Consider the following 15368-nt stretch of genomic DNA (forward strand, 5'->3'; position numbering starts at 1 on the left):
GTGGGGTCACTGTTTATTATGAGTCTCCTCCACACCTTCCTGTCTTGGGCTGTCACCACATCCAAGTTCTTCATCTTCAAGTCCTCTTCTACCAGCTCCCTCCATCTCTTCTTTGGCCGCCCACGCTTCCGCCTTCCTTGCACATCCATCTGCATGACCCTTCTTCCCACATATTCGTCCTCCCTCCTCATCACATGACCAAACCATCTCAACCTTGCCTCCTGTATTTTCGCTCCTAAGTTCGTAACTTTCACTGTTCCCCTGACATAGTTATTTCTCAGATGATCCTTTCTGGTCACACCGCACATCCACCTAAGCATTCTCATCTCTGCTACTTCCATCCTGCTAATGTTATTTTTCCTCAGGGCCACAGTTTCTATAGCATATGTCATAGCTGGTCTCACTACTGTCCTATAAATTTTGCCTTTCAGATTGATCGGCACCCTCTTATCACATAACACTCCAGCCATCTCCCTCCAGTTCCTCCAACCTGCTTGTATCCTGCATCCCACTTCCTTCTCACCTCCTCCATCTTCTTCCACTGTCGAACCTAAGTATCTAAAGTCTCTCACCTTCCTGATGACATTTCCTTCCAGCTCCAGGTCTGTCTCCTGGCCACCGCCCACTGCGCAACACATATACTCTGTCTTACTTCTGCTCACTCTCATACCTCTCTCTTCCAGTACTTTTCTCCATCTTTCCAGTTTAGTTTCCGCTTCTTCTCTTGAATCTACACACAGCAAGATGTCATCTGCATACAGCATTGTCCAAGGTGCATCTTCTCTCACCTCCTCTGTTACCACCTCCATCACAATATTAAACAGAAACGGACTTAATGCTGACCCTTGATGCAAGCCAACTGTTACTTGAAAACTTTCTGTCTGTCCCAAACAGGTCCGAACACTTGTCTTCACATTTCTGTACATTTCCTGCACCAACCTGACATATTTCTCCGGCACCTTCTTCTCCCTCAGACATCAATTGTATTAAAGTCCCATGATGCAAAATGCACCTCATTTTGGATGTGTATAATGCTGTTCATTATTTATTTCCAAAATAAGTAAACGCTCATCTCCAAAAACTAGGTTTATCCCTCATATCACTATGACCACAATGAGTTACCTGAAGGATCATTTAATTCTTGATCAATTCTTGAATATTTAACAGTGGTTCTACAGAGTGACAGGCACATCCAACCACTTAGCAGATTCACTCATCTCCAAGTGAAAAGCATCCATCAGTAAAGAGTGCTGATAATGGCCACATCAATAGAAGCTATACCATAGGCAAAGATCTAATAGAATGCAGTGATGGAGAGTTTTGTGTAAGTAAAGGTCTTGAAAAACTAGTCAAACCCTCAGAAAACTCCAATGTCAATTATTTTATTGTCTCAATTATTTTTTCATTATTTCTCTATCACTCTAAGATACTCAGCGATTATTCCACTCAGTAATAGCTACACTCTACCACTAGAGTGTGCCTATTTTGGAGTATGTAAAAAATAAATTAAAAATACTATATATATATTGGTAGAGCCTCTGCTACTAATGGCTCAGTTAAGTAAGTTTGTGCGCGGTTAGTAGTTGGAAGGGGACCAATCGTTTGATACTGTTGGCACACTCTCTCTCGATGAGTCTTTGTACTCCTTAGAGGTGTCAAATAATAATAATAATAATATATATATATATATATATATATATATAACTTTGCTCTACCTCTCACCTCCTCACCCTTGGTCTCCTGATGAAGGCCACAGTAAAGACTATACCATTGGCAAGCATCTAATGGAATACTATGATTGAGGCAAATTCAGCGTTTGTATAAGTAAATGGTATTCTCGAAAAACTGTGTTAGCCAATCAGAGATATCTGGCCCATGACTATCATTATTTATAAGCGACAACCGATGAAGAGACAGGCAAATGTTGTGCCTTCTCTTGGTACCTTGCCCTAACGGGATATGCTACTGTCTGAAATAATGTAGGTTCTACGGTCGATTTTCTTTTGTTTACAGTCAGAAAAACCCTCTTTCCCGTACCAGAGATCGACTAATTCGGGAAAACCGTCGAAGATAGGCTTAGAAAAAGTTCCTCCAGTCGGTGTCTAGACTTGAACTTACACCAGTTATCAACAGCACGAGGAGTTGTTTCTTTCGCTTAGAGATTAGTAAATGAATGGAATGCGTTATCAGAGGTAGTTATGTTTTCTCCGTGAATGAGTCCAAAAGTATGAAAGTTAGTGTTTCGTAAAAATGTAGTGGACCTCTTGGATGAATATACAGACTTCACGGAGGTGCCCGTCGAAGAATAATACTCTTTATCAATAGCATTACTTCAAAGTGCACAGAAGTCAGTCTACCGACTTTTTATGTCGGTAGGTGGTAGATCGAGAATATTTGTGATCATTAATTTGTTTCAGATGCTATGTGCTAAGTTTGTTTTAAACCGTTTATATGTGTAATTTAAATATCAAGAACCTAGTTCAGAATGCGGTACTAGTTGAACCATTTACTGCAGAAAGTGTGCATTTTTTCCATGAAAATGATATATGTCAATTACGTCAAAGGGAATTGTTCTCGATATTGAGCTGGATAAGTTCCCTTATCAGATAGTTTTTTTTTTTTTTTTTTTTTGTTTGTTTATGCAAAATGTGATTTGGTTACGTAAACAATGACTAAAAGAAACAGACCAAAAGTTTTAACTCTTAGAATTCATTAGTTGTAATTTAAAATCCGCAGTGTACGTTGAATAACTTCGAATGTTCTAAGTGAACTTGAGAAGTTGTTTTATTCCAGTTAAGCGTATTTTGACAGCTCATGAGAACTTTCAGAAAGGGTACAAAGTTCATTGCTTTTGGCAGTGCGAAAACTAATTCAAGCATAATAGTCATGCTGATTAGCTGAGAATAATGGCTTTCTAAAACGTTGTCTCTTTCTTTACTGCATCTGACTTCTTTGAATAAAAATGTTATAACTCTCGTTCTGCTTTAATCTCTTCCCTCTTTTCAAATGGATTTCTACAATGCCTTAGCTCATTCTTATGCAGCTAGTAAGTATAGTTTTTTTATATTTCATACATTAATTATTAAGTCAATCTTATCATCTTTTCACATTAGATAACTAATGTATGGACTCCATGGTGATACCTGTTAACAATAATAATAATTAAACTAATATTTGATCGACTTGCACTGAAACCAATGTAAGATAAACTTGATGTAATTTAGAGATAATAACAAAAAAACATTGCTGAAAGTAAGGCATTGTTAAATGATGGCAAATTAAGACTGAAAGGTCATGCATGATGTGACTTCAAAATTTTGTGTTTTCTTGAATTAAGAATATGGTTTTAGAACTTCATTTTGTCATGTGTACAGAGAAAACCCTTTGACTCAGGTTAATGAGAAGTGTATCAATTGGAACACATTCCAGAATGCTGTTCAAAAGCAATACTTTTATTATTATTATTATTATTATTATTATATGGTCATCTCTACTCTGTGGAGGTGACCATATTTAATAACTCATAGAGATACGGAATTCATAATAAATGCCCAAAAATGACAAAAAAAATATAATTTTATTTCAAGACTTGAACTTACACCAGTTATCAACAGCATGAGGACTTGAGTTTCTCATGATCTGTCTTCATTTATTTATTTATTTATTTATTTGCCTAGTATAGAGGTACACAGCTTGCCAGTTCACATGGTCTCTCATCCTGTTTTCCCACAGCTCATTGTTGACTACACAGCATTTCATAATCACCAACCATATAGTTTCACTTATTATCCCTTTACTGAAACTCTTTCTAGCATGGACACTTCCTAAGTCATAACTCTCACCAGCTGGTGATAAGTTTGATATATCATTTACAACCATCTTCTGAAGATTTCACCAGTTTCAACATTCTGGAATCTCAGCTGCTTCCATCACATGCTACTTAAAGTACAGTTTACTCTAATTATAATAAATGGTGGTTGTACAAACTAATGAAAAGTCCTAACTCCATAGGCACAGGGCTGTTCTAAAGAAAATTCACACTATTCTCTATAACAGACTGTTCCTATTGTCCCCTTAATTATGCTATATTGAGAATTACATATAGTTATTCCTCAGAAATGCTAGAAAAATACCCTCTTTGATTTTGTGCACTAACTCATCCTTCTATTCCATATTTTCCGAACTAAAAGTCTCCACTCTCCAACTTGAATCTGGAAGGCTAAGAAAAATATATGTTCTGACTTGAATCAAGTCAGAACATATATTTCCTGGTGCTGTAGGCATCAGGGGGGCAGAGCCCCTAGTAATAAATAAAATAAATGTATATGCAAATATTACTTCTGCATTACTTCAACCTTGGTATCACTTTTGGGTCTTTCTTCCACTGATGAGAACCTCACTAAAGCTCAAAATCAGTCTGGGTATTGGATCTTCCCATAATGCATAGCATTATACATGTCAGTATGGACATGTGCATTGCATTATGGGATACTAAGGCAATTGATGTGGTCATTAGCATCTATATACAAGTAGCCCAGTAGTGAAGTTACTTCTTGCACAAACCTAGTTTGCTTACAAACAAAGGATGAAACCAAGAATATAATGTCAGGAGAGTTACCTGACCACTGAAGCAATTGGATGATGTGAGTTTTGATGAATTCTTTCACTTTTTTTTTTTTTTCGAAGTGTGGCATGGAGTGAGATCCTGTTAAAAGATGAGTTCCTTGTCTTTTAGATCTGTGGGACCACTTTTTTCTCCAATATTTTTATGTATTGGTCACTATTCATCATACTGTCAACAGGCACAAGTGATCCTGGACTGTCATGTGTAAAACAACTCCAGAACATCTTTTTAGCTGGGTGTTTAGGAGCTTATTGACGGGGAATGGGAGAAGTGTTCTTCTCAGCCACTAATTTGCGAACATAGGGTACTCACTCTCCTTGGACAAATAAAATGGCTCTCACCTGAGGATATGAACTTCTTGTACTTCTCAACAGTCCAATCTTTTTACACTTTTCTCACTTGAGCCTCTTTTTCTGCTTAGCCTTTGTCAACAGTTGTTTCTTGTTTAGTCTGTGGGCAATCATCCCTGCTTCCAACAATCTTGGATGGGCTGTCATGTCAGAAACATTAATCCCACTAGTTGCCAAGTCTTTATTTAAGTCTTCAGCAGACAATCTTGGAATCATTTTGCTTTTCCTAACTAGTAAATGATCTTGAGTAAGTGTAGTTTTCCTTTTTTGCTCACAATTTCTTTTTCTGTCAGAAAAAAGTACCTGTCTTCCTAATTCTTTTTAAAATCACAATAACGGTGCCCAAAACAACTCCACACTCATTGGCAATTTGTCTTTAAGCCTTGGATGTGTGCTGAGAAAGAGTACATATTTTTGAATACTTTCTTGGAGATGTATCACAGTTAAAACATGCAGCAATCAACTAAAACCAAAATTATTATGAACTGAAACAAAACTCAAAAACTTGACAAAAATTCAGCTTTTTTTTTTGATTAATTTGTTCACTTTTGTATAAAGAAAAAGATGATCAGCATACCCATGAGCAGTACAGGCAAGGAGGGTGATCTGTATGGTAAGAAAGGCCAACGCTAATTATGAGAGGAAGCTAGCTGATGAGTTCAAAAGAAATCCTAAGAAGTTCTTTCACTATGTGGCAAATAAAAGGAGAAATAACTATGAAAGGATGACTTTTAAAAGTGTTGATGGTAGGAAAGTAACAGAAGCAAATCTAATAATTGAGTTACTAAGTGATCATTTTGCAAAAGTGTACCATTTTGGTTGTGATATTGTAATGCCAAATGTGTCACTGACTGAGTCTAGAGACAGAAGAAATAGAAGTGCTAATATATTACAGAACCTTAATGCTAACACTGCCATATGGTTAGATGGCATCTTGATCCATGTGTTACAAGAACTTGCAAGAGAATTAGGACCTGCTCTGATGAAGCTATTTAATTTAAGCCTCAGTTCTGGTAAAGTTCCAAATAGAGTGGAAAGAAGGGAGGTGGAAATAATCCCAGTTTATAAGGAAAGCTCCAAGAAAGGAGTAGCAAATTATAGGCCAATCAGTATATCAGGAGTGATGGTTAAAGTTTTGGAGAAATTGATAAAAATTAGAATTCAGGACTGGGTGGACAGAAATATGATACTTTATAAGGGACAACATAGTTTTGTGAAGGGTAGTGGAGTTGGATAAAGAAAATCCTTACTCATTGATACTGCTGGACTTTGCAAAAGCATTTGACAGGATTCCCCATGAAAATCTGTTGCATAAATTGGAGCAAATGGGAATGGAGCTAAAGCTGGTGATTTGGATTCGAGGGTGGCTGATAGAGAGATATCAGAGTGGTTTATGGAATAGTTGAGTCCAGGAGAAGGCAGGTGACTAGTAGTGTACCTCAGGGCTCAGTACTTAGCCTTCTCTTATTTAATTTGTGCATTAATGCTATTGGAAATAATTTGACAGGAAATATCCACTTGTTTGCTGATGATGCAAAATTGAAAGAGTGATAGTCAATGAACATGATGTAAAATATCTTGCTGGATGACTTAAATATGCTGGGAATATGTGCAAAGGTAAATGGCTGTCAGTTTAACATGGCTAAGCATAAGGTGATGCACTTTGGGAGGATGAGATCATATGCTGTGTACTATATTAATGGAATTCATAGGCAAGTTGACAAGGCAAGAGACTTAGGAGTTATTGTGGATGGAGAACTAAGTTTAGAGGGCATATTGCAAAGGTGGCCGAAACAGCACATCAGAGTACATGGTTGTTAAAGAATACACTGACAAGCATGGATAGGGAAGTTATTGTTCCACTTCATAGGGCATTAATAAGCCCACATTTGAACTATTGTGCACAGATCTAGTCACCTGGATGGATTCCTTGGTGATGAAGAATTAATGTACAGGACCCAGAGGCAAGTGACAAAGATTGTTGCAGGTTTGTGGAATGTTTCTTATGAGCAGAGATTGAAGGTCTATGACCTCTAGAAACTAGCTGATAGGCATAAGAGAGGAGATATGATAGAAGCATATAAGTTATTAAAGGGGTTTTATGGGATTAATACTGATGACTTTTTTTTCTGTACAGTGCAGGAAGGGAGAGATGAGGGGATCATCCCTGGAAATTGTGTAAGAGTGTGGTTAACAACGGTGATGTTAGAACTAGTTTTTTGCTTGGAGGGTGGTTTTGCTGCAATGCATCACCAGCAGTGGTCGTCATCTGTGAATAAGTTTAAGGAGAGGTATGATAGGTGTTGTAGGAATAATGATTAGTGTGTCAATGCAGGGTCTCCCCTAGTCAGTCATCTTACACAATGGAGACACTGTTCTAACAATAATAATATATTCACTGAATTTAACATCTTGCACATAGGTAGGTGGTTTACAGTTTTGCTTCCACTTGCATTGCTTTCTACCAAATTTTGCAAGTCATGATGCAAAGGGCCTGTAAGTTTGTTTGACAAACCCTGTTAACCCCCCCCCCCCCCAAGATACCCGGCCACAGATTGATGGAGAATTGTGCTGATGTTTTGATTGAATAACCACATGTGGATTTTGATTGGCCAACATGTGATTGTTATGATAATTAAAATTACTTTCTTGAGAGAACATTGCCTTATCTGTGTGGAGCACACAGGGGTGGGGGGGTGGAAGTATGATAGGTGTTGTGGGAATAATGGTTAGTGTGCATCATTTTCTTGCATACACTTTAAGAAAACTATTGACAAAATACCATGAGTATGGTAAACTTGAACCCTCTGTTATATGGGATAAAACCAATTTTCACACAGGACCCTCCATACAACTGCTTGGGGGGGGGGGGGAGTTGAAAGAATCTTTCACTGTGCTATTTTGTTGTTCTTTTCACTGTAGCATATGGATAATGTGCTACTAAATGCAGCATTTTTTTTTTCTCATTTCTGGTATCCTCACAGTTCTTCATTTCATAGTGCAGAAACTAGACCACACTCAGAGGTGGTTATGAAGATCAGTAAATGCTTGAGAGCACAGAATTTGACAGCCATAGACTGAACAGAACTCCTGACATTGTTCATTGTGCAAATGTGATTTTCTATATCTTAGGAATACAAAATTTTCAGATCATATTGTTAGTTTGGAGATGTAAATTTTGCCTTTAAAGTTTATAATAAGGATATAAATTAACCTGTGTGTGTTCATATATACATATCTAAAGATAAAACTATAAAATATTCTCACACTTTTCTCTGTTATGATATTCTTGAGAAAGAAACATCTTTCATCATCACATATATATAAGTGAAAAAAAATTTTATATATGTGTGTGTGTGTGTGTGTGTGTGTGTATATATATATATATATATATATTTTTTTTTTTTTTTTCAATATCCTCTATTCTTAACCAATTTTGTGATTTTCTTGTAGCTTGTATAACAAATGAACAGCCACAGAAGTATGAAGATTTTCCACACACTGAACAACCAGTATGGATTCTGGGAAAGAAATATAGTCTTCTGTATGGCAAGTATTAAATAAGAGTTCTTTGTTTTCATCATCATCAAATTCCTCCCATGTACTCTCAAGAAGTATACAGGATATGATAGTACTACATGAAAAATTTACATCATTACTAATTTCCTATCTACAATTTTCTTCCAAATCAATCCGTTACTTGTCAAGACTCCAACATTATCAGATCTTATATTTCTATCTTCTAAGGCACTTTTTACTCTATCTATCCACCTATATCTTGGTTTTCCTCTGGGTCGTTTTCCTGCCAACCTGGCAGAGAACACTTGTTTTGCTAATCTTTCCTCGCCCATTCTATTTAAGTGACCATACCACCTGAGATTAGCTCTGCTAATGCATTCCTGGATGCTGACAATGTCAAGTTCTTTCCTAATATCCTCATTGTTCATGCCCCTAATCTTTCTCAGGACTGTCATATCTGCTGTCTCTAGTCTTTGGTCAAGTGTTTTACTTCTGACCCAGCTCTCAGATCCATAAGTTAAAACTGGTTTGAACACTGTCTTATATACAGCTAATTTAGTGTTCTGACTAATTTCTCTCTTATTCCATATAAATTTATTCAATTGACTTCCTACCATACCAGCTTTGTTGATTCTGTTGTCTATTTCCATATTTAATTTACCATCTTCACTAAAAATCGTGCCTAAGTAGCTGAAATGTTTTACTTGTTCCACAGGTTCTCCATTCACAATGCAGTTGATGTTTTAAGTGCTTCTGCCTATTTTCATTGTCTTTATCTGGTTATTGCTGACCTTCATACCATATCTATTCAACAGTTATTCAATTTAGTCAGGGAATCTTGCAGACTTGTCGCAAATTTATTTAGAAGTATAACATCATCTGCATAAAGCAAAGAGCTGACATTAATATCTCCAATTTTGATATCAGGTTTAATACCACTTTCCTTCATAATGTGATCCATATAGATAATAAATAACAGAGGGGATAATGTACATCCTTGTCTGACAGCAGATTTAACATCAAACCATCTTCCTGTACTTCCTTCAATCCTAACTGCTGATTTACAACTCAAATAAAGACTAAGTATTGCTTGATATAATGCCCCATTGATACCATATAACTGTAGCGTATTGAATAGCTTCTCTCTTGGTACCTTGTCATATGCCTTTTCCAGATCTACAAAACTTAAATACAGATCTGTTAATAATTGGTGGATTTTTATATAGAAAAGGATATTCATAGATATTATCATATTATTAATCCTACCATACAGATGATCTCTGTTCAACAATTATTTTTAATTTATTTCCGAGTGTACCTATATGTTATTATATGCACGAGGGTTCACTCCAATTGGTTCAATGATCTTAATTCTTTCTTTCAGAATCCAAATAATCACTGACTCAAGACTAAAATACAAAATAAACACATTTAATATAACAAAAACAATATATATACACTTCAAACAAATATTACATAACTAACTACAAATTAATTGGATCCAAGGCCTTTTAAAAATAAACTTATACTTAAGACTAGACTAAACACTTTGTTTGCACAATGACAAAATGTTCATAGCCAGTTTCTCTCTCTGTCAAGGCCCTTTTCCGAAGATATATGATGACTCTATTCTTCATTTTTACAGGATCCTTTCTCATCACTTATGTAGCACCTATTAATTCTTCCTGACTCAATTCGGTCTCTTTTCCAGTAGAAATAATAGTCAGATCTGGTGTCCTTAATACAGATGAAACTTCCTAATCAGAGTTTTCTCGAACATTCCTTTAGAACATAAATAGCAACTTCTTTTATTCACTAATTTTTATTGACAGTCTTAACTCTTCCAATTAAAAAAACTTGCAGTTCTACGATTCCCTTTTCGGGATCCACTATAAATCTTTCAATTAGCGTTTCCTCCAATATTCAGTTTAAAATGCATATAGCAATATTTTCTTTTATTTATCCACATACTTATTCCACATTAAAACTTAATATTTCCACGATTCCTTTTTCGGAATTTACTATTAATTTTCCTCCGACTGTCAAAAAAAATTTCATGGAGTGTGCATGCTTCTCAGCGAGCATACGCACTCCATGAAACTGGTAAGCAAGAAGTTAGGTATAAATAATGGCTGACACATCGTCTCCGTTAGCAACAAGAGAGAATGTCTTCATAAAACAAAACTTTTGATAATTTTAAATTACAATAAAATTCTTGTAAGTAATTCAAATATCAAATCTAGTAAGTACATCAATTTTTTAACTTCTTTACATATCATTTTTTACAAAACAATTTCAATAACGGGCACATCGCAAGTGCCGACAATGCGTGTTATGAAACTAAAACTAATAAACATTCTAACCTAAACAATTTGTAAAAATATTCAGAATTTTAATTGTGATTATTTTTACATCAGTTTCATCTTTCTCTGAAAAATTTTTTTTGTAAAAAAAAATTTTAAATATTTAACCTATATCTAAACAAAACTTTTAATGCTTATTCCTAGATCTTAAAAAATAATGTGATTCCTGCTGATCATTATTTACACTCTCAGAATCATCTGATGCTAGAGATAATTAAGAATTTTCATCTTCCAATTTACTATGCTTACAAATTTCATTTCTATATTTCTCAAATATTTCATTTAAACTATTTGAATTATGCTCTAAATCTACAGAATCATCACTATCAGAATCAATTTCTACAGGTTTCTGAGATTCTACAGGTTTCTGAGATTCTTTATCCTTATTAACTAAATTAGAGTATTTTCACATTCCTCCGGCTTATTTAACTCTATATTAACTAACCTATGATATTCTGTTATAATTTCATCCATGTTAAAGTCAGTTTGATTATCACCACTCTTACATTGTACATTATCTGAATTATGTACCCTGAGAGTTCTAAAATTTCCTGCATTAGATTTAGTTTTACCCAAATTTAATTTTCTCCTTTGCTGCATATTTAAATTATGAGCTTTAAAACTATTCCCTTTCCCATTATTTGATTGTGAATGAGATGCACAATTAGTACTAGGAAAACTATGCTCATCTTTCAATATTTTATTCATATTGTCTCCTAATGTAACTAAATTTCTACTCCCTAGAAAGTACCTTTTTAACCTATCAGAGTGTACACTTAAAATTTTACTAGGATTTTTGACATCTTGAATCCTAAAATTCACAGGAGAAAATTTGTCTAAAATTCTATATGGACCTAAAGCTTTCTTTCCTAATTTCCCAACTCTTTTTATACTAGATTATCATCTAACAATACTAAAACTCCTGGTGCAAATGACTTATACTTTCTAAAACGATTTATATAGTTTTCTGAGAACTTAATCTACTTATTTCACCTACTAATCTGTGAGTAGTGGAAAATTTATCTACTACTATTTCAAGATACTCATTTATGTCATTATATCCTGTATTAGGAATGATTGAAACAAGTTCATTAGGAAAGATTGGATCAAAACCATATAAAGCAAAAGATGGTTTTTTCTTGATAGCAGAATGAAAAGCTGATCTACATATAAATAATGCTTGAGAAAGATATGTGTCCCAATCATTCATTTTAATTTTTTTTTAAGTTAAGGGATATTACATCCCATATTGTTTCATAGCCGAATAAGAAACTCAAAGAGTTTCATGCCGAATATAGTAAATATATAAAGTTCGGCGAGTCCAAGCATAAGCAAATACCAGGATAATGTTACAACTGACCCTTTAGGGAGTGCAACACTGAGGCAACTCATGGTAAGGGTGGAGCAAGCTCTGATCACTATTCTTGATATTTCCCCATAATGTGAAACCAAGCTCCTAGGAGCTGTATTACTGTTCTACATCATGAGTGAGAGAAGGTCACTACCCAGACCGGTTTCAACCTTTATTGAGGTCTCATCAGTGAGTAGGTAGACCTAGAAATACCAAGTAGCTGTGTTTCACATTATGGGGAAATATCAAGAATAGTGATCAGAGCTTGCTCCACCCTTACCATGAGTTGCCTTAGTGTTGCACTCCCTAAAGGGTTAGTTGTAACACTATCCAGGTATTTGCTTACGCTTGGACTTGCCGAACTTTATATATTTACTATATTCGACTATGAAACAACATGGGATGTAATATCCCTTAACTTAAATAAGTTTATGTCACCGAATTGAAGCTTTTGGCTCTTCATATAATTAATAATTTATTAGGACACCTTCTTGGCAATTCTCATAGTAGGATATATGTAAGTTCTGTTTGCCACAAACTTGGTATTTCTAAGTCTACCTACTCACTGATGAGACCTCAATAAAGGTTGAAACCGGTCTGGGTAGTGACCTTCTCTCACTCATAATGTAGAACAGTAATACAGCTCCTAGGAGCTGGGTTTAACATTATGGGGAAATATCAAGAATAGTGATTGGAGCTTGCTCCACCCTTACCATGAGTTGCCTCAATGTTGCATTCCCTAAAGGGTCAGTTGTAACACTATCCAGGTATTTGCTTACGCTTGGACTCGCCGAACTTTATATGTTTACTATATTCGGCATGAAACTCTTTGAGTTTCTTATTCGGCTATGAAACAACATGGGATGTAATATCCCTTAACTTAAATAAGTTTATGTCGCCGAATTGAAGCCTTTGGCTCTTCATATAATTAATAATTCATTTTAGTGTTTGCCAGATTGGAAAGTATTTGCTTTATATTTTTATGCAGCCTTTCACACATACCATTACACTGTGGGTGGTAAGGTGTAGTAAAAATCTTCCTAACGTTAAGTAATTTACATAACTGTAACAACAGTTCAGATGTGAAATTTGCTCCTTGATCTGAAAGTGAAGTCTGAGGAGTTCCATATCTACAAATTATCATATTCAAAAACTTTCTTGCAATAGTCTTTGCAGTTTGATCCTTCATTGACACTGCTTCAGGAAATCTAGTTAGCATGTCTATGACTACTAGAATATACCTATTGCCTTTTTTTTAGTAATTGGCAGTGGACTTACCACATCAATAGCAACAGCCTGAAAAGGTCTAGTTGGAATTGGAAATGGTTGTAATGGAACTTTTCCTCTGAAAGGGGATCTTATTTGGCACTTATGGCATGATTTGACATATGTGAGTATATCACTCTTCATACCTTTCCAGATGTAACGATCCTTTATTCTTTCCCAAGTTCTAGAAAATCCTTGGTGTCCTGCCAAGTCTGAATCATGGAAAGTGTACATGATCCAAGGAATCATTTGAGTTGGTGCCAATATTTTCACTTTCAACCTTCCATCTTCCATTTGTCTAGATAAGAGTAACCCATCTTTATCTAAATATAAGTTTTCCAGGTTTAAAAATGTATCCAGTTGAGTTTCACCTTTCAATACTGCTTCATAAATAGTTTTAAGTGCAGGATCATCTTTCTGAGCTTGGACAATCTTATCCTTTTCCCAAATTTGTGAAACTAGGTTCCTTATTCTTTAGTCTCAATATTAAACACTTGATCATTATCATTAGTGTCTTGAAAAACTTCAGGAGACTGCTCTAATTTTCCTTTGTCACCTGATTTCCTGTCCAAACAATATTCTAGTCCACACAAGGACACTGTATTATTAACAAAATTACATGCAAAACCATGACATTTCAGAAAATCAATTCCAAATATTACTTGTACATTTGGATTTAATGATTCTGGAAGAACTATTGATGAATGACAAACTTTCAATGGAAAACAAGGAATTGAAATAAAAACATTTATTTGCTTATTAGCTGAAATTTCTGATTCAAATATACCCTTTAATTTAATTGGACAACTTAAAACTGAAATATCATTTGGAATTAGAGATTTAATTTTGTTAAACAAGCTATAAGAAATGAGTGAGACATGTGCACCTGTGTCAAGTAAGATTTCACAAGGCACATCTTCAATAAATCCCTGTAGAACTGTCAAAGGATTATCTCCATTAGCATAAGGAGCTAATGCTACATCAAACTCTCTTTTAGGGTTTGAGCTGTCTTTAGCTTTACTCATGTCTAATGGGTAGTTTGACATTTCTGTCCTTGCCAGTATGATTTTGGAATAATAATTATTTACAGATTTACTTTTACCCTCAGATTTCTTATGTTGAAAACAAGATTTATCCCTAACATAACAGTCTTTAGCAAAATGACCAGATTTATTGCATCTAAAGCATTTTGGAACATATCTCCTTTGAGATGTTTTATTCCTGTCAATACCATCATATTTACAAGAGAAAGATTGACTATATGTAATATTCTTGGATACTGTTAAATCAGATATCCTCTTAAACAAAAGTTCCTGTCCTTTTACTATTGGTCTCTGTTGTTTTTCTATTTCTTCACTCAGAAATGTTTTCAATTCCTCTAATTTTCCCAAATCATGTAATTTTACCTTGGAATCAGATTCTGGAACATTTTCTATTAGATTTACAGAAATTTCCTTAGACTGTTTCTTAGCACCTTTTAATTTTTGAAACTTTCCCTTTCTCACTTTATCTGTAGCCACTGTGTCAGGAGAATGAGTTTCATTATATTGAAAAGAGCTCACCTGTTTATTGTTTGAGGAATGAAATATATCTCTAAATCTCTCTTCCTTTTCTTTAACAAGTTCAAAACACTATTCAAGATTTTTAACCTTTTTCTTGTATGCTGTTTCTTTCAAATTATCTCTAAGGCCATGTCTAAATTGATTAAACAGCAACCATTCCAAAGAGGATTTCTCTTCAGATGAAACATAAAATTTATGAGCAATGTTCTTAAGTCTGTGATAATATTTTATAACAGACCCATTACTACCTTGAGTGCACTGATGAATTTTCCAAATGTTAGGCTCTAATTCTCTTACAAGATTAACTTTCTTGATTCTAAAAATAAAGTTAAG

At 34.9% G+C, this 15368-nt stretch overlaps 1 protein-coding gene across 1 annotated transcript in view; it reads left to right on the forward strand.

Annotated features, from left to right (window-relative positions):
- The first annotated feature begins 2340 nt into the window (after positions 1-2340).
- LOC150094962 (cysteine protease ATG4B-like) overlaps positions 2341-15368 on the forward strand; it is a 215536-nt gene continuing 202508 nt past the window's right edge. The window contains exons 1-2 of the mRNA XM_090410953.1: positions 2341-3046; positions 8428-8523. Of these exons, the coding sequence (XP_090267079.1) occupies positions 3007-3046; positions 8428-8523 (136 nt within the window). The 5' untranslated portion in view covers positions 2341-3006. The remainder of the gene's footprint in view (positions 3047-8427; positions 8524-15368) is intronic.

This window comes from Typopeltis vanoorti, chromosome 21 (assembly GCF_054136105.1).
Source record: "Typopeltis vanoorti isolate ZY-2024b chromosome 21, IOZ_Tvanoo_1.0, whole genome shotgun sequence".
Lineage (NCBI taxonomy): Eukaryota > Metazoa > Arthropoda > Arachnida > Uropygi > Thelyphonidae > Typopeltis > Typopeltis vanoorti.